The following is a 24,366-nucleotide window of genomic DNA, read 5'->3' on the forward strand; positions in this document are numbered from 1 at the left end:
AACGTGCCCTGCCCCCTCAAATTTTTTTTTAATAAAAATTAGCCAGGTGCAGTGGTACCCACTTGTAGTCCCATCTACTCAGGATGCTGAGGTGGGAGAACAACTTTAGTGTAGGAGGACAAGGCTACAGTGAACCATGATCACACCACTGCACTGCATCCAGCCTGGGTGACAAGAGCAAGACTGCTCCCCGCCACCCCAACAAAAAACCTCTTTTTAAACTAACTCTTCTTTATAGCAACACAAATGCACTAAGACAGGTAATATCTTCGAGGATGCTTCTACAGTAGACGTAAATCCCAGCCGAATCCAGGCTCACACAGTTTAGTAAGGAGTGCAGCCTGGGGCTTCTGTCTATATGCCTTGTCTATGAAATGGGCATAATAATAGTAGCTACTTCATGGGGCTGTTGTGATTAAATTAGACAACCCATGTAAGGTACTTAACATACTTCACTTTTCAAATACAGGTAGACTTTGTTTTATTGGGCTTTGCTTTATTACATTTTCCACAAGTTAAAGGTCTGTGACAACCCTGTGTCAAGAAAGTCTGTCAGCACCATTTTCAACAACTTGTGCTCACTTTGTGTCTCTGTGTCACATTTGGTAATTCTCACAATACTTCGGGCTTTTCATTATTGTTTACTTATTTATTTATATTTGAGATGGAGTCTTGCTCTGTTGCCAGGCTGGAGTGCAGTGGTGTGATCTTGGCTCACTGCAACCTCCGTCTCCTGGATGCAAGCGATTCTCCTACCTCAGCCTCCCAAGTAGCTGAGACTTACAGGCGCCCGCCACCACACCCAACTAATTTTTGTATTTTTAGTAGAGATGGGGTTTCAACATGTTGGCCAGGATGGTCTCAATCTCTTGACCTTGTGATCTGCCCGCCTTAGCCTCTCAAAGTGCTGGGATTACAGGTGTGAGCCACTGCGCCAGGCCTATTTTATTTATTTTTTAGATGGACTCTTGTCACCCAGGCAGGAGTGCAGTGGCATGATCTCGGCTCACTGCAACCTCCGTCTCCTGGGTTCAAGGCAGAGGCTGCCTCAGCCTCCCGAGTAGCTGGGATTACAGGTTCATGCCACCATGCTCAGCTAATTTTTGTATTTTTAGTAGAGACAGGGTTTCACCATGTTGGCCAGTCTGGTCTCGAACTCCTGACCTCAGGTGATCTGCCAGCCTTGGCCTCCCAAAGTGCTGGGATTACAGGCATGAGCGACCATGTCCAGCCTTTTTCATTATTATTATATCTGTTACGGTGATCTTTGATGTTACTCCTGTAATTGTTTTGGGGCTCCAAAAACTGCACCCACATAAGATGATGAACTTAATAAATGTTGTGTGTGTTCTGACTGTTCCACCAACTGGCCTTTCCTATCTGTTTCCCTCTCCTCAGGCTTCCCTATTCCCTGAGACAAAACAATATTGGAATTAGGCCAATTAATAACCCTACAATGGCCTCTAAGTGTTCAACTGAAAGGAATAGTCTCAGGTCTCTCACCTTAAATCAAAAGCTAGAAATGATGAAGCGTATGGAAAGCCAAGATAGGCTGAAAGCCAGGCCTCTTCCCCTAAGCAGTTAGCCAAGTTGTGAGTGCAAAGGAAAAGTTCTTGAAGGCAATTGAAAGTCCTACTTAAGTGAACACAGTAAAACATCCTTATGGCTGATTTGGAGAAAGTTTTAGTGGTCTGGATAGAAGATCAAAGTAGCTACAACATTCCCTTCAGCTAAACAGCAGGGGTGTCCAGTCTTTTGGCTTTCCTGGGCCACATTGGAAGAAGAAGAATTGTCTCAGGTCACACATAATATACAACAACGCTAATAATAGCTGATGAGCTTTAAAAAACATTGCACAAAAATCTCATACTGTTTTAAGACAGTTTACAAATTTGTGTTGGGGCACATTCGAAGCCATCCTGGGCTGCATGCAGCCCACAGGATGTAGGTTGGGCAAGCTTAAGCTAAAGCCCAATCCAGAGCAAGGCCTTAACTCTCTCTTCAATTCTATGAAGGCTGGGAGAAGTTAGGAAGCTGCAGAAGAAAAGTTTGAAGCTAGCATATGTTGGCTTATGAAATTTAAGGAAAGAAGCCATCTCCATAACATTAAAGTGCAAGTTGGCCAGGTGTGATGGTGCATGCCTGCAGTCACAGTGGCTCTGGAGGCTGAGGAAGAAGGATCACTTGAGCCCAGAGGTTCAAAACCAGCCTGGGCAACATAGTAAGACCCTGTCTTTAAAAAAACGTTCAAGGTGAAGCAGCAAACGCTGATGTAGAAGCTGCAGCAAGTTATCCAGAAGATCTAGCTGAGATAACTGATGAAGGTGGCTACACTAAACCACTAAACAACAAACAGCCTTTTTTTTTTTTTGAGACAGAGTTTTGCTATTGTTGCCCAGGCTGGAGTGCAATGGTGCGATCTTGGTTCACAGCAACCTCTGTCTCCCAGATTCAAGTGATTCTCCTGCCTCAGCCTCCCAAGTAGCTGGGATTACAGACATGCGCCACCACACCTCATTAATTTTTGTATTTTTAGTAGAGACAGGGTTTAGCCATGTTGGTCAGGCTGGTCTCGAACTCCTGACCTCAGGTGATCCACCCACCTCGGTCTCCCAAAGTGCTGGGATTACAGGTGTGAGCCACCGCGCCTGGCCAAAACAGACTTTCATAGTTAGTGAGAAGTCTATCCCTGGTGCAATTCTCTCACTCAACACAACAATCAACACAGAATACTTCTATGACCAAATGTGGGAGGTTTCTCCCCACACACCACACAAGCAAACAGTTCTGTAGTAGACACCAGCTGGGTGTCCTCCAATTCGATTCTGACACAGTCTACCTGGAAATAACATCAGATCCCATAGGTTGAGGGGTAGGTCCCACAAGACCAGTCTCTTCCCACCAGTCTTAAGTCTAGGTTTTTGGAAATTCTGACCAACTGGCTTCACACTGGGGTTCCAATGACCCCCTCATTGGGTTTGATTTGCTGGAGTGACTCACAGAACTTGGGAAACTTCCACTTACTGGTTTATGATAAAGGATATTACAAGTGATACCTATAAAGAGATGTATGGGGAGAAGGGACACAGAGCTTCCATGTCTCCTCCCCGGACATGTCACTCTCCAGGAACCTCCATGTGTTCAGCTATCCAGAAGATCTCTGAACCCATTTCTGGGTTTTTATGGAAGCCTCATCATCTAGGCACGATTGATTATATCATTGGCTATTGGTGATCAGCTTAACCGTAACACTTTCCCTCCTCTCCAAGGTTTGGGAGGGTTACAATGGGGCTGAAAGTCCCAACAATTTTTTTTTTTTTTTTTTGAGACAGAATCTTACTCTCCATTGCCTAGGCTGGAGGGCAGTGTTGTGATCTCAGCTCACTGCAACCTCCGTCTCCTGGGTTCAAGCGATTCTCCTGCCTCAGCCTCCCGAGTAGCTGGGATTACAAGTGGGTGCCACCAAGCCTGGTTAATTTTTGTATTTTTAGCAGAGATAGAGTCTCGCTATGTTAGCCAGGCTAGTCGCGAACTCCTGACCTCAAGTGATCTGCCCACCTTGGCTTCCCAAAGTACTGGGATTATAGGCGTGAGCCACTGTGTCTGACCTTCAACTCTTTAATCCTGCCTTGGTGTTTCTGGTGACCAGCCCCCATCCTGAAGCTACCTAGGGGCTGCCAGCCATTAATCAACTCATTAGCACAGGAAAGACAATACGTTGGAGATTCTAAAGCTTTAAGGAGTTGTATGTCACAAAACAAGATTACGACCAAATATATATTTCGCAATATCACATAGTCTTTTTTAAATTTAAACAAAATTGATAGAGATGGGATCTTGCTAGGTTGGCCAGGTTGGTCTTGAACTCAGCCTCAAGCAATCCTCCTACCTCAGCCTCCCAAAATACTAGGATTACAGGCATTGGCCAGTGTGCCCAGCCCATAGTCTTATTTTTAAAAATAGCCACAGCCGCTGGGTGTGGTGGCTCACACCTGTAATCCCAGCACTTTGGGAGGCCAAGGCAGGCAGATCACCTGAGGTCAGGAGTTCGAGACCAGCCTGACCAACATGGAGAAACCCTGTCTCTACTAAAAACACAAAATTAGCCAGGCATGGTGGCACATGCCTGTAATCCCACCTACTTGGGAGGCTGGGGCAGGAGAATCACTTGAACCCAGGAGGTGGAGGTTCAGTGAGCTGAGATCAGGCCATGGCACTCCCGTATGGGCAACAAGAGTGAAACTCTATCTCAAAAAAAAAAAAAAAAAAAAAAATTCTACAGTGGTGGCTCATGCCTGTAATCCCAGCACTTTGGGAAGCCGAGGCTGGTGGATCACCTGAGGTCAGGAGTTTGAGACCAGCCTGGCCAACATGGTGAAACCCCCATCTCTACTAAAAATACAAAAATGTTACCCGGGCATGGTGGTGGGCACCTGTAATCCCAGCTACTTGGGAGGCTGAGGCAGGAGAATTCCTTGTACCCGGGAAGCGGAGAGTGCAGTGAGCCACTGCACTCCAGCAGAGATCACGCCACTGCACTCCAGCCTGAGCAACAAGAGCAAGACTGTTTCCAAAAAAAAAAAAAGAAAAAAAAAATTGCCATAGCCACACCAATCTTCTGCAACCACCACACCACCCTAGTGAGTCTGTGGCCTTCAACATGGAGGCAAAACTGATTCTTCCTATCCATGGGCATGGAATGTTCTTCCATTTGTGTCCTCTTTTATTTCATTGAGCAGTGGTTTGTAGTTCTACTTGAAGAGGTCCTTCACATGGCTTGTAAGTCGGATTCCTAGGTATTTTATTCTCTTTGAAGCAATTGTGAATGGGAGTCCACTCATGATTTGGCTTTCTGTTTGTCTGTTATTTGTGTATAAGAATGCTTGTGATTTTTGCACATTGATTTTGTATCCTGAGACTTTGCTGAAGTTGCTTATCAGCTTAAGGAGATTTTGGGCTGAGACAATGGGGTTTTCTAAATACACAATCATGTCATCTGCAAACAGGGACAATTTGACTTCCTTTTTTCCTAATTGAATACCCTTTATTTCTTTCTCCTGCCTGATTGCCCTGGCCAGAACTTCCAATACTGTGTTGAATAGGAGTGGTGAATAGGCATCCCTGTCTTGTGCCAGTTTTCAAAGGGAATGCTTCCAGTTTTTGCCCATTCAGTATGCTGTTGGCTGTGGGTTTGTCATAAATAGCTCTTATTATTTTGAAATACATCCCATCAATACCTAATTTATTGAGGGTTTTTAACATGAAGGACTGTTGAATTTTGTCGAAGGCCTTTTCTGCATCTATTGAGATAATCATGTGGTTTTTGTCTTTGGTTCTGTTGATATGGTGGATTACATTTATTGATTTGCGTATGTTGAACCAGCCTTGCATCCCAGGGATGAAGCCCACTTGGTCATGGTGGATGCACTTTTTGATGTGCTGCTGGATTCGGTTTGCCAGTATTTTATTGAGGATTTTTGCATCAATGTTCATCAGGGATATTGGTCTAAAATTCTCTTTTCTTGTTGTGTCTCTGCCAGGCTTTGGTATCAGGATGATACTGGTCTCATAAAATGAGTTAGGGAGGATTCCCTCTTTTTCTACGGATTGTAACAGTTTCCGAAGGAATGGTACCAGCTCCTCCTTGTACCGCTGGTAGAATTCGGCTGTGAATCTGTCTAGTCCTGGACTTTTTTTGGTTGGTAGGCTATTAATTGTTGCCTGAATTTCAGAGCCTGTTATTGGTCTATTCAGGGATTCAACTTGTTCCTGGTTTAGTCTTGGGAGGGTGTATGTGTCCAGGAATTTATCCATTTCTTCTAGATTTTCTAGTTTATTTGTGTAGAGGTGTTTATAGTATTCTCTGATGGTCGTTTGTATTTCTGTGGGATAGGTGGTGATATCCCCTTTATCATTTTTTATTATGCAATATTGAATTGTTTAAAGGGCTATCAATAATGGAGTCTCACTCTCCATTGCCCAGGCTGAAGTGCAGTGGCTCGATCTTGGCTCATTGCAACCTCTGCCTCCCGGGTTCAAGTGATTGTCCTGCCTCAGCCTCCCGAGTAGCTGGGATTACAGGCACGTACTACCACGCCTGGGTAATTTTTGTATTTTCAGTACAGACAGGGTTTCACTGTGTTGGCCAGGCTGGTCTTGAACTCCTGACCTCAGGTGATCCACCTGCCTCGGCCTCCCAAAGTGCTGGGATAGGCATGAGCCACTGTACCTGGCCAATAATTTTTTCTTGAAGCTTAGTGGCTCAAAGTAGTTGAAGCCTAAATGGAATTCAGTTGGAGACAGTTATTAAAATGAGAACAAATAGCAAATTAGAAAATGTTACTAAATTCAACCCATTCTTTTGTTTGTATACCTAATACCCTTGAATGTTCTATCATGATAAAAAAAGGCTGACGGACAATTGTGAAAGCAAATGTAAGATTTTTCTAACCACTGATCGTTTAAAAAACATTTGTACAAACCTGTTACGTATTTCAGGCTATTGAAAACACAGACTTCTTAATTGTTTCAAATTATCATGAGTATTTTATATTCATTTAAAGCTATTTCATATTCACTTAAAGTGGCCTTGGAACCCTGGGACAATAAAAGCTTGTGGAAGGCAGTGTATTTTTTCCATGTTAACATACAGATACGCACAAAATCTACCATTTATGGCCAGTACAATGATGGATTTGGAGGCAGACGTCAAAATTACTTGAGTTGTTTTTCTAATGTTGGGAGGTCAGTGATACAGTGGTGCGATCTCAGCTCACTGCAACCTCTGCCTTCCGGATTCGAATGATTCTCCTGCCTCAGCTTTCCAAGTAGCTGGGATTACAGGCACCCAACACTAATTTTTGTACTTTTAGTAGAGAAGGGGTTTCGCCATGTTGGCCAGACTGGTCTCGAACTTCTGACCTCAGGTGATCTGCCTGCCTCATCCTGCCAAAGTGCTGGGATTACAGACGTGAGCAACTGTGCCCAGCCAAGACTTGGCCTTCTGAAGGGTCATTACAAAAATCAACTTTCAAAAGGCGGATTAATTGGAGAAAAGGCATACAATTTATTTATCGTGTATTAAGGGAGCCTTCAGAATGAAGATCCATTCAGATGTAGTGGCTCATGCCTGTAATCTCAGCTCTTTGGACTCAGCACTTTGGGAGGCTGAAGCTGGAGGATTGCTTGAGGCCAGGAGCTCAAGATCAGCCTGGGCGACATATTGAGACCCCGTCTCTATAGAAGAAAAAATTAGCCAGGCATGGTGGCACATTTCTGTAGTCCCAGCTATTGGGGGAGTGGGAGAGTGCTGAGGTGGGAAGATAGCTTGAACCCAGGAGATGGAAGCTACAGTGAGCCATGATTGCACCACTGCACTCCAGCCTGGCTAACAGAAGGCCAGACACAGTGGCTCATGCCTGTAATCCCAGCACTTTGGGAGGCCGAGGCTGGCAGATCACCTAAGGTCAGGAGTTCAAGACCAGCTTAGCCAATATGGCTAAACCCTGTCTCTACTAAAAATACAAAAATTAGCTGGGCATGGTGGCACATGCCTGTAATACCAGCTACTCAGGATACTGAGGCAGGAGAATCACTTGAATCCAGGAGGTGGAGGTTGCAGTGAGCCGAGATTGCACCACTACACTCCAGCCTGGGTGACAGAATAAAACTCTGTCAAAAAAAAAAAAAAAAAAAAAAAAAAAGAAGACGACGACGACCCAAAGGGCAAAGACACAGGGGAAATTGTCCATTTTTATGCTTAGGCTCAACAAAGTATGGGCAGCCATGTAGAAATATGATTGGACTGGCTGGGCACGGTGGCTCACGCCTGTAATTCCAACACTTTGGGAGGCTGAGGCGGGCGGATCATGAGGTCAGGAGATCAAGACCATCCTGGGTAACATGGTGAAACCCTGTCTCTACTAAAAATATAAAAAAATTAGCCAGGCGCGGTAGCCGGCGCCTGTAGTCCCAGTTACTCAGGAGGCTCAGGCAGGAGAATGGCGTGAACTCGGGAGGCGGAGCTTGCAGTGAGCCGAGATGGCGCTACTGCACTCCAGCCTGGGCGACAGAGCGAGACTCTGTCTCAAAAAAAAAAAAAAAAAAAAAAAAGAAAAAGAAAAAGAAAAGAAAAAGAAATGTAATACACTTGTTTTTTTCTGCATACAAAAAATATACATTATTAATACTTGTGCCAGGCCACAGGACAATAGAACTTATTTCCTCAGGGAATATATCTGTAGTTCAGCTTTCTCTCTCTCTCTCTCTTTTTTTTTTTTTCGAGACAGGGTCTCATTCTGTCCCCCAAACTGGAGTGCACTGGCACAATCTCGGCTCCCTGCAGCCTCCGCCTCCCGGTTTCATGCAATTCTCTCGCCTCAGCCTCTCAAGTAGCTGGGATTACAGGTGCCTGCCACCACGCCTGGCTAATTTTTGTACTTTTAGTAGAGACTGGGTTTACCATGTTGGCCAGGCTGATCTCGAACTCCTGACTTCACGTGATCCACCCACTTCGGCCTCCCGAAGAGCTGGGATTATAGGCATGAGCCACTGCGGGCTGCCCTGTAGTTCCGTTTTCTGAAAAAGCAAAATGTGTGCTCCCTCCTGCGCTCATGCCCTATGTCCCGCTGGGCTCGTTTTAGGTCTTTGCTGGCATTCAAGTTTGGGAAGTGTCTCTCCACCAGTTTCTATTATCAATCTCTACTATTTTGTAGTTCAATTCAGTATCTCATCGGAAACGTTTAAACTTTAACCTTGACAGGCTTTCTTAATCCAGGACAAAGGTTACTTAAAAGGGAGGAAAGGAATTTGTTCGGAGCCTAGCACACTTGGCCTCCTTCAATCAAGTTTAGAGAATAGTGACCCCTGGTGGCCAGTGAGGGAATTCCGAGGAGGCCAGAGGCCGGCACTTTCTGTTAAAAATGCTTTTTATTCGCCACACGTCCAGGGTAAACTCGCGAGGGGATCCTGCTTCTTCCAGACGGTTCCACACGGGACCTCTAGGAGCTCAAAGGACCCTGGGCCCTCCGGAGTCGCCTCTTCTTGCAGCCCGTTGCTAAGTGGCGCCGCAGGGAACAGCCCAGGTCCCATCACGTGGCCCTGCAGGGTTTTGCCCCACGGGGCCACGCCCTGCCAGGCCGGGCCCCACTCCTTCCTCCTCCTCAGCGCGGAACCTTGGCCGCCAGCGCCAGGCCGCCTCGATGTTGGCGGAGGTCAAAGCCGCAACGGTCCCGGCACGATGTGGAGGGCGGCCCGGGCAGCGCTCCGAGCCTCTGGGCTCCCCCTCCAGACTTGGAGGCCGATATTCACATCGTCCCTTTTCTCCCAAAAGGCCGCGACCCTGACAGTCACGCCCAAGACTGGGCTGGCCGACAAGCGCCCGGATATGAAAGCAGAAGGCTTGGGCTCCGTGGAGCGGGTGACCCTGAGGGTGTCGGGCGTCCGCCACCGAGGCTGCCTCTTCCACTCCCTCGTCCACTACGAGGTGGACAGCGGCGAGGGGCTGGCCCTGGCCAGGGACCTGGCTCTGGGCGGCGACTTCACGGGCGTGGGGCCCATGGGGCTTCTGTGGAGCCTCATGCCGGCCGCTTCGAAGGATCCCTGCCTCAGTCGAATGCCGAGGGCCGCCTTGAAAAAACCCCCTCAAAGTGGAGTCCACCTAACGCGGCTGCAGTAGGCGGCGCCGCTGGATCCAGCGCTGGCCTCGGCCCCGGTGCAGCGCTGGTTCTCCACCCCCCAGCTGCGCCGCGCGCCTGCGGGGGGTCTTCCTGCTGCCATCAGGTTCGGGGCCCTTTTCCGCGGAGTTTCTGGCAGCACAGTGAGGGAATCGACTGGCTGGTATAGGAAAGCTGGTTTGCGTTGCTAGCTGGTTTGTCATCTGAAAACAAAGCGAACTCCTTAATCCCTTGTTTTGTCTCCTAGACATCAAGTGGAACATTAAATGGTGGCTAGGATCTAAATTTCATCTGCTCATGCACCTTTCTTCTGCCAGCTGCTCACCCGCCAGAGTCCTAGTGCTGCATACGCTATTCCTTAGGAGCATACACCCTGCGTGTTTGCTATATTAAGCATAAGATTGCTGCAAAATTTCTAGCATTAAATGCTTTTGTTTGCTTACAGCAGTCTCAAACTCCTGAGCCCAAGCGATCCTCCCACCTCAGCCTTCAGAGTAGAGTAGCTGGGACAGCAGGCATGTGCCACCCAGGTAAATTATTTATTTATTTATTTATTTACTTTTGAGACGGAATTTCACTCTGTCGCCCAGGCTGGAGTGCAGTGGTGTGATCTTGGCTTACTGCAAGCTCTGCCTTACGGCTTCACGCCATTCTTCTGCCGCAGCCTCCTGAGTAGCTGGGACTACAGGCGCCCGCCACCACACCTGGCTAATTTTTTGTATTTTTAGTAGAGACGGGGTTTCCCTACGTTGCCCAGGCTGGTCTTGAACTCATGGGCTCCAGCGATCCTCCCACACCACACCCAGCCATCTTTCTTTTTTAAATTCTTATTTTTTTAGAGACTAGGTCTTGCTCTGTCACACAGGCTGGAGTGCAGTGGCACCATGGTAGCTTATTACAGCCTCGAACTTCTGGGCTCAAGTGATCCTTCCACCTCATCTTCTCAAAATGCTGGGATTACAGGTGTACATGGCCTCATTTTAACCTTTTAGTTTTTTTAGAGATGGGGTCTTGCTATGCTGCCCAGACTGGTCTTGAATTCCTGGCTTGAAGCAGTCCTCCCACCTCAGCTTCTCAAAGTACTGGGATTACAGACACACACAACTGAGCCTGGCTTTTTAAAAATTATTATTATTATTTGAGACAGGGTCTCAGTCTGTCACCCTGGCTAGAGTGCAGTGGCGCTGTCATGGCTCACTGCAACCTCCCCTGCGGGGCTGAAGTGATTCTCCCACCTCAGCCTCCCAAGTAGCTGGGACTACAGGATCTCACCACCCAGCCCAACCACTTTTACTTTAATTGGAATAACAAAGGAATATATCTGAAAAATACCAGGAAACAACTGGCCAATAAATTCTTCTCTTGGAATAGTGAAGGAATAACACATCCCCAATACGAATATTGAAAGAGAAATAATAGACCAACATTGGGAGGATATTAGATTGATAGTTTAGTATCTCTTCACACATGTAGTTCACTTTATAATACATCTTCATTAGACCTTTAAAATAGTTTAATCTCTGTTGAATTATGGATTTTGGTGACTCTGACTGTATCTTAAATTTATTGAGAAATCAAAGGGCCCTTTAAATTTGGATGTCTGGGTTTCTTTTTGTTTTTTGATTCTTTATTTTTTGAGACGTAGTCTCACTCTGTCGCTAAGGCTAGAGTGCAGCGGCCCGATCTCAGCTCACTGCAACCTCTGCCTCCCAGGTTCAAGTGGTTTTCCCACCTCAGCCTCCTGACTAGCTGGGATCACAGGCATGCACCACCACAACCAGCTAGTTTTTTGTATTTTTAGTAGAGATGGGTTTTTGGGGTTTCACCACGATGACCAGGCTGGTCTCCAACACCCAACCTCAAATGATCGGCTCACCTCGGCCTCCCAAAGTGCTGGGATTACAGGCATGAGCCACTGCACCTGGCTTTAAAAATCTCATTCTAAAAACCAGACATCCAGCTGAGCGCGGTGGCTCACGCCTGGAATCTCAGCACTTTGAGAGGCTGAGGCGGGCAGATCACCTGAGGTCAGGAGTTTGAGACCAGCCTGGCCAACATGTAGTGAAACCCCATCTCTACTAAAAAATACAAAAATTAGCTGGGCGTGGTGGCACACGCCTGTAGTCTCAGCTGCTTGGGAAGCTGAGGCAGGAGAATTGCTTGAACCTGGCAGGCGAAGGTTGTAGTGAGCTGAGATTATGCCACTGCACCTAAGCCTGGGCAACAGAGCAAGACTCTGCCTCTCAAACAAACAAACGAACAAACAATAGCAGACATCTGGCCAGCACAGTGGCTTACCCCTGTAATCCCAGCACTTTGGGAGGCTGAGGTGGGTGGATCACCTGAGGTCAGGAGTTCGAGACCAGCCTGGCCAACATGGCGGAAACCTTGTCTCTACAAAAATTAGCAGGGTGCGGTAGGGGACAAGAATTGCTTGAGCCCAGGAGGTGTGGAGGTTGCAGTGAGTCCAGACCATGACACTGCACTCCAGCCTGGCCTATGGGAGTGAAACCCTGTCTCAAAAAAGAAAAAAAAAAAAAAAAAAAAAAAGGAGATTTTTATTCTTACATAACTCAAAGCCTGCATAACTATTTGCTTAGACTTATCAGGACTTGTACTTCAAACCAAAATACCTTCCACATATTTGATGCGATTTTTCTTTCTTTCTTTTCTCTTTTTCATTTACCATGGTTAACTCAGAGGGAAAAAAAAAATATATTTTTACATTTATAGCTTCAAAATAGCTCAAATAAATGTCTATTTCAACCACAATAATAAATCCATTTCCACCAAAACAGATGTTTTCTTTTCAAAGTGAGTAGGTAGTTTTTTTTTTAAATAAGATAAATTATATGATCAAATTTTTATTTAGAAAATGTTGGCTAGGTACTATAGTCCGTTAAATGTTCTGTCATCTAACCCAAGATTCATTCCCTTTCCTGGTTATAGGTGATGGTCCTTTTCCTGGTCTCATTGATATATTTGGTGATGGAGGATTAAGTGAATCTTGAGCAAGTCTCCTGGCTTGTTGAGGTTTTGCTACTCTGCTTTGCCATTTTTTGGCTATGAAGATCTACCTCCAGTCGTGAAAGACTTAAATTTAGATTACTTTGAAGAGGCAGTTAAATTTGTGCAAAGTCACCCAAAGGTGAGTGGTATGAGAGAAATGAACGAATTACTCCAGAAGAGAGTGAATAATGCAAGTGTTACTAATGGGTTGGAAAATATATGTAACAAATACCTGTTGAATTAATAAATAAATACTAGAGCTGTCTGATAACTTCATAAAAGACTTTCTTGCCAGGCACGGTGGCTCACACTTGTAATCCTAGCACTTTGGGAGGCCAAGGCAGGCGGATCACCTGAGGTCGGGAGTTCAAGACCAGCCTGACCAACATGGAGAAACCCCATCTCCACTAAAAATACAAAATTAGCCGACTTGGTGGTACATGCCTGTAATCCCAGCTATTTGGGAGGCTGAGGCAGGAGAATCGCTTGAACCTGGGAGGCAGAGGTTACAGTGAGCCCAGATTGCGCCATTGCACTCCAGCCTGGGCAACGAGCGAAACTCCGTCTCAAAAAAAGAAAGACTCTCCTTTATTGAGGACTTTGGTGATCCCATTAACAATTATGCTTCATTTTTCCTTTGTCTCTTTCCGTGTTTGCCTTCTTTTTCTTCAGTCTGCAGGTCAAAGGTCCAAACATTGGAGTAATTGGTTCAGGCAAAGGGACAGAGTTGGCATTTTCCATGGCTAGCTTTCTCCCAAATATAGCTGTGGTCATGACCATCAATGGCTGCATCTCAAACACAGCTATGCCCTACCTGTGGTAGCTTGATCCTGCCAGGACTGCCTTTTAACCTAGACAGAATCTTTGCCACTGATTCAGGAGTATACGGTTAAAGAAGCACTGGAAGACCCCTTGGACAAGCCTACCAAAAAAGCTGTATCCCTCTTGAAAAAGCCAATGCTGGCTGGGCGCAGTGGCTCACGTCTGTAATCCCAGTACTTTGGGAGGCCAAGGTGGGTGGATTACCTGAGGTCAGGAGTTCGAGACCAGCCTGGCCAACATAGTGAAACCCTTTCTCTACTAAAAATACAAAAATTAGCCAGGCATGGTGGCACATGCCTGTAATCCCAGCTACTCGGGAGGCTGAGGCAGGAGAATTGCTTGAGCCCAGGAGGCGGAGGTTGCAGTGAGCCGAGATCGTGCCACTGCACTCCAGCCTGGCCTACAGTGCGAAACTCTGTCTCAAACAAACAAACAAGAAAGAAAGAAAGAGCCAATGCCCATTTCCTTTTTATTGTTGGAGAGGATGACAGGCGTTGGAAGAGCTCTGTTTATACTGACATAGCTGTGAAGTGTCTCAGAACATGGGAAGACAAATTTTACTCTTTTAAGCTAGTCCAGTGCTGGCCACAAAATAGATTCCCCCTTATAGTCCTTTTTTCTCTGTAGCTCTGGATCCCGTATTAAGGGTACCTAATTTGGGAGGGGGGCAGCTCAAAGCTCATGCTATTGCTCAGATTGAGTCTTGGAAGATCTTGGAGTTTTTGCACTTAGGGTAAAGGCTAACTAGACAATTAAATGTATTATTTATTTATTTAAGTGGCAGGGGTCTTGCTCTGTTGCCCAGGCTGGTCTTGAACTCCTGGCCTCAAGCAATCCTCCCACCTCACCCTTCCAAAGTGCTAGGATTACAGGCATGTGCAGCCTTGCTGGGCTAGACACTTAAATTTAGTTATGCTTCAGAGCAAATCCAGAGACAGACTGAATATTTTTATCAAAAAATGACTGAGATCTGAACTTCTCATGATCATCTGCAAGCTTTTAAAAGAAATAAAAATGCTAAATTCAAGTTCATCATAGACTGCAGTTTTGGAACTATCCATATTTCTCCATGTTTGGTTTGTTTGAGCTTTAACTCAAGGTAATTGCTAACTGAAAGCCAGCTTTCAAGCTGCTACTTACCCATCTTTCCCACCTACTCTTCCTGCCACCTTCTGTACCTCCAAAGATCTAAAAAGCCAGTGTATGACTATCAGTTTGCTATATCTGTCCCCGAAGTTTTAGATTTTCCCTCCCTTCCTCCCTTCCTCCCTTCCTTCCTTGATAAGAGTCTCCCTCTGTCGCCCAGGCTGGAGTGCAGTGGCTTGATCTTGGCTCACTGAAACCTCCACCTCCCGAGTTCAAGTGGTGCCTCCCACCACGCCCGGCTAATTTTTGTATTTTAGTAGAGATGGGTTTTCACCATGTTGGCCAGGCTGACTCAGATGATCTCAAGTGATCTTGACCTCAAGTGATCCACCCACCTCGGCCTCCCAAAGTGCTGGGATTACAGGTATGAGCCATCGCGCCCAGCCGTTTTAGGTATGTTTTGACCAGGGGTGAATACATACACATAGGCCCCTGGTTTTGTGATGAGGAACCATTTGGTTATGACAATTTTCTCCTAATAGTCAGAGACTAGAGTGAATTCTACAGGATGACTCAGAGGCTAGTTGGTGGTGGACTGAAGTCACAGAATATTTTCTGCTGTTAATCAGATTTTGATATGTGTCTAGCTGCACCCTGTTCCAGGATCTTTACAGAAAGCTGGGAACTCTAAGATATTTATCTTTAGAATGGCAACTAATTACTGAGAAACACTTGCTTTGATTCTCCAAAGTTCCCTTATCTTGGTATAGTTTTAAAAACTTTCCTTCATGCTTTTGTTTAAAATTATATTTTAAAACAGGCAGGTTCCAGGTTCTAGTTGCAAATTGATAATTACACATGTAGACAATGCAATTATCTGAGGGAAAGACAGAGTTTATCTCTTCCACCTTCTCCACCAAAAACTTAATTACAGTTTGTGGGTGAGCTTTAACTTGTTAGAATTATCTTAGATGAAGTTCTGAGTTTTTATTCTAAACACTTAAAATGTATAGAATTGAAACATGTTAAAAGTTCTGGTCCTCATTATAATTTAGTTTTAGTTTTGCAGTTGCCATTTGTTTTTACGTATTTGAAGGGAAAGGTACCAATATTAATTATTAGACTTTGATTTTGGTTGATCAGTAATCTTGTGCTTACGACTGGTTTGTGGCTGGGCACGGTGGCTCACGCCTGTAATCCCAGCACTTTGGGAGGTTGAGGCGGGCAGATCACTTGAGCTCAGCAGTTCAAAACCAGCCTGGGGATCATGGCAAACCTTGTCTCTACCAAAAATACAAAAAATTAGCCAGGCGTGGTGGCACACTTCTATGGTTCCAGCTACTTGAGGGGCTGAGGTGGCAGGATCGCTCGAACCTGGGAGGCCAAGGTTGCAGTGAACCATGATTGGTCTACTGCATTCCAGCCTGGGTAATAGAGTGAGACTCTTATCTGAAACAAACAAACAAACAAACAGTTGCGAGGGGTCTTCTTGGCAGAGGTTGAAGAGTCGTTGCCCTAATTTATAGTATTATTAAATAGTTTCCCCCAAAATTAACATTATTTTAAAAATTAAATACAAGTTTCAATTATTAACATCAAGAAAAAATACAGGCTTTGGTGAGGTGGTTTAGGCCTGTAATCCCAGCACTTTGGGAGGCCAAGGTGGGAGGACTGCTTGAGCTCAGGAGTTCAAAACCAGCCTGGACAACATAGCAAGACCCCTGTCTCTACAAAAAAAATTTAAAATTTAGCTGGGGGTGGTAACACATGCCTATAGTCCTAGCTATTTGGGAGGCTGAGGCAGGAGGATCATCTGAGCCTGAGGGATTGAGGCTACAGTGAGCTGTGATCACAGCACTATACTGCAGCCTATCTACCCTGGGCAACCAAGTGAGACACTGTCTCCAGAAAATGAAAAAAAGGTGTGTGTGTGTGTATAAACTCATACACACCACTTCCTGAATTCAGGGGTTTTTGTGTAAGATTTTCATTTCTTTTTTTTTGAGTCTGAGTCTCGCTTTTGTCACCCAGGCTGGAGTGCAGTGGCGTGATCTTGGCTCACTGCGAACTCCATCTCCCGGGTTCAAGCAATTCTCTTGCCTCAGCTTCCTGAGTAGCTGGAACTATGGCATGCACTACTATGCCCGGCTAATTTTTGTATTTTTAGTAGAGATGGGGTTTCACCATGTTGGCCGGGCTGGTCTCAAATTCCTGACCTCCAGTGATCCACCTGCCTTGGTCTCCCAAAGTGCTGGGATTATAGGCAGGAGCCACCACACCCGGCCCTTGTGTAAGATTTTAAAAAGAGGTTTATTGTTGCCCAGGCTGCAATGCAGTGCATGAGCCATCATGCCTGGTCAAGGTTTATTTTATTTTATTTTTATTTTTTATTTATTTATTTTTTTGAGACAGAGTCTCGCTCTGTTGCCCGGGCTGGAATGCAGTGGCATGATCATAGCTCACTGCAACCTTGACCTCCCAGGCTCAAGTGATTCTTCCACTTCAGTCTCCTGAGTAGCTGGTACTACAGGCTCACGCCACCATGCCCAGCTAATTTTTCTTTCTTTTTTTTTTTTTGGTTAAATATGGGGTCTCGCTATGTTACTCTGCCTGGTCTTGAACTCCCACCCTCAAGCCATCCTCCTGCCTTGGCCTCCCAAAGTGCTGGGATTACAGGTATGAGCCACTGCACCCAGTCAGCCAGTTCTAATTTGAATTGATAAACCTCTCTATTATATAAACAACCTTAAGAATTAGTGCCTGTCCTAGGGTTTAAGTTCTTTTTTTAAATTTTAAGATATGTAACTTTTAGCTATTTTGCTTAATCTCTAACTCATTTCTTAAATGTGACAATTTTTTCTTCTCTTTTGTTTGGCCCACATTTTTGTTTAAAAATTAAGGATTTCTTTGTTTTGTTTTGAGACAGGTTCTCGTTCTGTCGCATGTTCTGTCATTCAGTGGCACAACCTTGGCTCATGGCAACCTCTGCCTCCCGGGTTCAGGCAATTCTCCTGCCTCAGCCTCTCGAATAGCTGGGATTACAGGCACGCGCCACCATACCTGGCTAATTTTGTATTTTTAGTAGAGACGGGGTTTCTCCATGTTGGTCAGGCTGGTCTGGAACTCCCGGCCTCAGGTGATCTGCCTGCCTCGGCTTCCCAAAGTGCTGGGATTACAGGCATGAGCCACCGCGCCTGGCCTTCAATACTATTTTTAAACTTTCTTTCAACTTATTTTATCCAGGCCTGAAATAAGAGCAAGCAGACCCACACATTCTCTGGTGAACAGGTTTTGGAATCTATTTTGTCATTTTGTAGGATATGAAAGAACAAAAGAAGGGTCCAAGTTATATAATTCTTTTATTTTCTGTGTGAATGTTTTTAACCTTTGAGAATCTGGAACTCAAAATGTTCTTTATGTGAAGTGTACCAAGATTTTGAAACCTATCCAATAGTCCCATAGACAGTTTTTTGTTTTCTTTTAAATAAACATAGAAATTGACCCTTCCGGTTTTAAAGCTTAAAATTTAGGTACCCCCCAGACCTCTCAGAAAGTATCAAAGAATGTAAACTCACCAGATCACTACATATTAATTTTGGTGTACCACCACTCAGTCCACAGCAAACATTAAACCCTCATAATATCCTTTTAGATAAAGGTTTATATGTGTCTGTGTACTATGTATAGCTTTTCCCATTTTTTTGGTTTTTTTGTTTTAGAGACAGGGTCTGACTCTGTTGCCCAGGGTAGAGTGTAATGGCACAATTATAACTCATTTCAGCCTGAAACTCCTCAAATGATCCTCTTGCTTCAGCCTCCCCAGCAGCTGAGGCTATGAGTGTGTACCACAACGCCTGGCTAATTTTTATTTTTTATAGAGCCAGGGTCTTGTTATGTTGCCTAGGCTAGTCTGGAACTCCTGGGTTCAAGGGATCCTTTTACTTTGGCCTCCCAAATTTCTGGGATTACAGGCATGAACAAACTGCACCAGGCCACTATGTATAATTTTAAAAGAAAATCGTACCAACTATTTTGTTTGGTAACTTCTATTTTTACTTAAAATATGACTATCTTTGGATGTGAATAGATGCCTTTCAGCAAGTCATTGGTACTTTTTTAGTGGAGGAACATTATTGCATTGGATGTTCAATACTACTAACCAATTTCCTCTCTCTTTTTTTTTTTTTTTTTGTTTGTTTTGAGACGGCGTGTCACTCTTGTTGCCCAGACTGGAGTGCAGTGGCGCGATCTCGGCTCACTGCAACATCCGCCCCTTGGGTTCAAGCAATTTTCGTGGCTCAGGCTCCGGAATTGCTGGGACTACAGGCGCGTGCCACCACACCCGGCTAATTTTTGTATTTTTGGTAGAGACGGGGTTTCACCATGTTGGCCAGGCTGGTCTCAAGTGATGAAGTGATCCTCCCTCCTCAGCCTCCTAAAGTGCTGGGATTACAGGCGTGAGCCACCAGTCCCGGTCACCAATTCTCTTTTGTTGATAATTGAGTTTTTTTTTTTTTTTTTTGCTATTAAAGCTTTGAACATACATCTCTGTGCTCAGGACAAAGTCCTAGATGTGGAACTGCTGGACCACAAAGGGTGCAAAAGTTTTTGAACAGCCAACAGCCTTCCAGAAAGGCTGTATCAATTATAAACAGCAGCGTATTTGTGTGTCCCTACTTCTCCATACCCCTATCAACTCTATGAATTATTATTATTGTTAATTTTTAGCTCATTTGGTAGATGGGGGAAAAAAGACACCTTGGTGATTAAAACCAACAATTTGTGATATTTAAAATGTGGAACAGAGTTTTTAGCTGCCTCTGGCTCCCTGGAGGATCCGGGGTAAAGAAACATAAAATCGGTGGAGTTTGGCTCTGGTATTCTCAGTGGGACGGAGGGATAAATTACGGCAAGCCGCTTATTCTCCCTCGTCCGGAAAAGGGTGGGAAAGGCCATCGGTAGGGGAAAGGAATTAAGAACATTATTTTATGAAAAGGGCAGTTGTTAGGGGGACGTTTTAAGGTCTTTACCTTTAGGCGGGCGAGTCACTACAGATCAGCTGAAACTGCTTTCGGTCCTGACCACTCTGTGCGCGGTTAAGCCCTAGAGCAGCAAAAGGGCAGCCAGCAACAGCCGGACGGGAGGACCCCGGCGGCCGCCACGCAGTCCCACAATGCCCCGCTCGCACCACCCTGAGGGCGGAGAGAAAGGACCGCTGCCGGGCATGGGGCTTCGGCGGAGAGCGCCGAGAAGTGCGCACGCGCACTGACCCCGCGGGCCCTAGCAACCAGAGCAGTGACAGTAGCAACCGCCGGAATGGTGAGTACCTTTCGGGCCGCGTAGCCAAAGCTGAGAGAAGATTGGGAGTGGAAAAGGGTGACTGTGGAGTGTTGAGGGTCTGGGGGTCCTTGAACAGCGGAAGGGAGCCGGTAGCTGACGCTAGCTCTGTGGAGTCAGGGGCCCCGGGCGAAAGAGAAGCCCTGGCCGGGGGTGGTCTGGGGTGAGGGCGGCCTGGGGTGAGGGCGGCCTGAGGTGGATCGGAGGTTGGGTTAAGGTGGAGGGACTCTGACAGGAGAAAAGGGAGGGCGAAGAGCAGGAAATTCTCCAAAAAGAGCGTATTGGAGTGGGAAGGGTGATGGGAAGGAGTGTGAAGATATCTCTTTACATATAAGTAATTTTAATGACCCCCCCCCCCCCCCCCGTCGAGATGCAGGGAGGGACTGGTTACCAGAGGGTTCTGTATAACACGGATTGCAGCAGTATTCGTAACCTGTGATGTACCCAGGTTGCCTTCTGAATGACTACGAGTGCAATTATTAGGTAACGCTGTAAAACACACTCTGGTGGATGTATTAGAGCACTGATTCTCGAATTTCAGTATGCATAAGTATGGGCTTGTTGGAATGCAGATTATGAATTTTTAATATGATTGGGGGTTTCAGGAATGTGCATTTCGACAACACACCTCAAGTGATTATAAAATTGGGGGGCATCCCACCACACTGAGAAATGCTGTTACCTTAGGTTTGAAATCTACCAGCTGTCTATCCAATCAGAGCTCTTTATGAAGTAATGGTTTTACCTAGAGATGCTCCTCAACTCTTACTTGAAGTGTTCACTCTCTTGCTTACATACTTGGTAGTTCTAACTAGTCGTTTGAAAAGGATTACAGACCCAGACAGAGCTATTGAGCAAGGTATATGATGTCCTACTGGATAGAGATGTTTATGAAGAAGCAGCATAATTACTTGTCTTCTTTTTGTGATTCCAGTGCTATATTAGTGGGCAGAAATTGAGCCCAAGAGATGAAAATGATGAGGAAGTCATGCCTGCCCTCAACAGATTAAATGCCACTCTTTAAAAAGTAGTTTCCCCCCTGCTTTCCTTACTTTGTTCCCCAAGCAGTTAGCTGAAAGCCACTGCCAAGGAAAGTTGAAAGTTCTGGAACCTAGGTTTATATTCAGGTGAAGAAAGCCTCAGACCTAAATATTTATGAAAGTATGAGCCATAGTGATTGTTGAAAATCTTCAGATAGAGAATCAGAACGAGTACAGTTATAAGTCACTTAATGATGACAGGGATACATTCTAAGAAACATATCATTGGCAGTTTTGCCTTGCAAACATCATAGAATATGCCTACAAAAACCAGATGGTGTAGGCTATTGCTCCTAGGCTACAAACTTTTATAGCATCTTACTGTACTGAATACTGTAGGCCGTTGAAACAATGTATTTGTGTATTTAAACATAGAAAAGCCTCCAGAGTGCAGTGGCTTACGCCTGTAATCCCAGAACTTTGGGAGGCTGAGGCTGGCAGATCACCTGAGGTCAGGAGTTCAAGACCCACCTGGCCAACATGGTGAAACTCCGCCTCTTCTAAAAATACAAAAATTACAAAAAAAACCCTGCTACGCCTATAATCCCAGCTACTCAGGAGGCTGAGGCATGAGAATCACTTGAACATGGGAGGTAGAGGTTGCAGTGAGCTGAGATTGCACCACTGCACTCCAGCCTGGGCAACAGAGCAAGACCCTGTCTCAAACAAACAAACAAACAGAAAAGTTACAGTAAAAATACAGTATTACAGTCTTATGTGACCACTGTCTTATATGTGGTCGGTTGTTAACTGAAACTTGTTATGCAGCTCATGACTGTATTTAGAACCAGCTTGGTCTGCAGAATGGCAGACCTGGGCCCTCCAGAAATATGGAGCCATATAGTATTTTAATTAAAAAAAAATATATCTTTCAGTGTCTTTATTTTTCCCCTTATGACCTGCCACTTCAGGACAATGTCTTCAAATGATGATATCTCACATTAAAACCAAGATTTCCAATTTCTCTTGAAAAATGAATATCGGGGCCTGATGCAGTGGCTCACGCCTGTAATCCCAGCACTTTAGGAGGCCGAGGTGGGCAGATCACGAGGTCAGGAGATCAAGACCATCCTGGCTAACACGGTGAAACCCCGTCTCTACTAAAATTACAAAAAAAGAAAAAAAAAAAAAATTAGCCAGGCGTGGTGGTGGGTGCCTGTAGTCCCAGCTACTCGGGAGGCTGAGGCAGGAGAATTGGGTGAACCCAAGAGGCGGAGCTTGCAGTGAGCTGAGATGGCACCACTGCACTCCAGCCTGAGCAACAGCGTGAGTCTCTGTCTGAAAAAAAAAGAAAAAGAAAAAGAAATATCATGTTTCACCACTGGATACTTTTTTCACATTTTCATATTACTGAGATGTAGTATGTTATAACTGGCAGCATCTTTTCTTACTTAATGATACATAAAATAAAGGTGTTACTTACAATTAATGGAGTTTTAAATTGGAAGAAGTATGGTTTTAGGGTAGCTCTTTTCCCCAAGTCCCACCTGCTAACAGTTGTCTGGAGCTGAGTAGAGGTTATCTTCTTTACACTAGTCCTGTCCTTACTTGGCCAGTTTTACCGCTTAGTGATGTCCATGAGGACCTTTAGGCATTTGAATTTTTGACTCCTTCTGTCTATAGGGAAACCAGTTACTTTATACCAATTTATATTGCCGCAATAAACAGCTAGATGGCTTCAACTCTTTTTCTACAAACAGTGTTGTGAAAATACCTTTTTATGGACCCATGCAAAAGATTTCTCTTGGAAACACACCCAGGAGTGGGACTGTACCATCATAGGATCTATGTATACTTAATTTCCCTAGGTACTTTTCAGGCTGCTTTCCAGAATGGCTTGACCAGTGTTTACTTCCTCCAGCAGTGCAGGAGAGTTCCCATTTCTTCTTGTTTGTTCGTTTTGTTTTGTTTTGATACAGAGTCTCGCTCTCTCGCCCAAGCTGGAGTGCGGTGGCACAATCTCAGCTCACTGCAGCCTCTGCCCCCAGGGCTCAAGCGATTCTTCTGCTTCAGCCTCCTGAGTAGCTGGGATTACAGGCACTTGCCACCACGCCCAGCTAATTGTTGTATTTGCAGTAGAGATGGAGCTTCACCATGTTGGCCAGACTGGTCTCAAACTCCTGACCTCAAGTGATCTCCCACCTAGGCCTCCCAAAATGGTGGGATTGCAGGTGTGAGCCACCATGCCTGGCCAAGAGTTCCCCTTCTTTATGTGCTCATCAACTTTCTAACTTTTGCCAATCCAAGGGTATGTTTTAGCATTCCATTGTTTTACTTTGCATTTTTCTGATTCTCGATGTGTTATAACACCTCATTTCATATACATATATATATATTTGTTGTTTGTTTTTGTTTTCTGGGAGGACAAGATCTCGCTCTGTTGCTTGGTCTGGAGTGCAGTGGCTCCATCAGGGCTCCTCCACCTCACGGGATCTTCCCACCTCAGCCCCTGCAAGTAGCTGGGACTACAGGCCTGCACCACCATGCCTGGCTAATTTTTTTGTGTTTTTAGTAGAGAGAAGGTTCTTCATATTGCCCAGGCTGGTCTTGAATTCCTGGACTCAGGCGATACGGCCGCCTCGGCTTCCCAAAATGCTGGGATTACAAGCGTGAGCCACCATGCCCAGCCTTCTTGATATTTTTATTAGTCATCTGGGTTTCAGTTTCTGTGAATTATCTGTTCATATTTTTACCAATTTTTCCATTTTTCTTTTTGTTTTTGAATTTTAGGCATTCCTTGTGTATTCTATATATTGGTCCTCATTGGTTTCATGTTGAAAATATCTTCTCTCGGCCAGGAGAAGAAGAACAAATATATATATATATAAATTACTATAAATAATTATTATTCATAGTGGTGATTAGAAGTGATCCTTGATGTGTTTGAGATTTTTTTTTCTGTTTTTATTTTTTTGAGACGGAGTCTTACTCTGTTACCCAGGCTGGAGTGCAGTGGCGCAGTCTTGGCTCACTGCATCCTCCACCACCCGGGTTCAAGCAGTTCTCCTCTTCAACTTCCCGGGTAGCTGGGATTACAGGCACCCGCCACCATGCCTGGCTAATTTTCATATTTTTAGTAGAGACGGGGTCTTACCATGTTGACCAGGCTGATGTCGAACTCTTGACCTCGTGATCCACCTGGCTCGGCCTCCCAAAGTGCTGAGATTACAGGCATGAGCCACTGCTCCTGGCTGATGTGTTTGAGATTTTAAAGGGACTACATTTAATGTTACCTTCTCAGTTAGGCCCACTTTGACCATTTTATTTGAAACAAACATCCTCCACACACATTTACATACATTCTGATACCCTTTACCCACCTCCAATGTTTTCTTTTTCCTTAGTAATTGTTACCTTCTAATATACTATATAATTTTCTTATTATATGCAGTTCTTCC

At 45.1% G+C, this 24,366-nt stretch overlaps 1 protein-coding gene and 1 long non-coding RNA gene across 2 annotated transcripts in view; one reads left to right on the forward strand and one right to left on the reverse strand.

Moving 5' to 3' along the window:
- Positions 1-464: 464 nt before the first annotated feature.
- Positions 465-19,759, reverse strand: LOC140710104 (uncharacterized). The gene is made up of 2 exons (XR_012090999.1): positions 19,622-19,759; positions 465-9,877 (listed from the first exon to the last, which is right to left on the reverse strand). It is a non-coding gene; the product is annotated as an uncharacterized lncRNA (long non-coding RNA).
- A 50-nt stretch (positions 19,760-19,809) lies between these two features.
- DNAL1 (dynein axonemal light chain 1) overlaps positions 19,810-24,366 on the forward strand; it is a 74,601-nt gene continuing 70,044 nt past the window's right edge. Inside the window, exon 1 of the mRNA XM_007987225.3 lies at positions 19,810-19,910. Within this exon, the coding sequence (XP_007985416.1) occupies positions 19,908-19,910 (3 nt within the window). The 5' untranslated portion in view covers positions 19,810-19,907. The remainder of the gene's footprint in view (positions 19,911-24,366) is intronic.

This window comes from Chlorocebus sabaeus, chromosome 24 (genome assembly GCF_047675955.1).
Source record: "Chlorocebus sabaeus isolate Y175 chromosome 24, mChlSab1.0.hap1, whole genome shotgun sequence".
Lineage (NCBI taxonomy): Eukaryota > Metazoa > Chordata > Mammalia > Primates > Cercopithecidae > Chlorocebus > Chlorocebus sabaeus.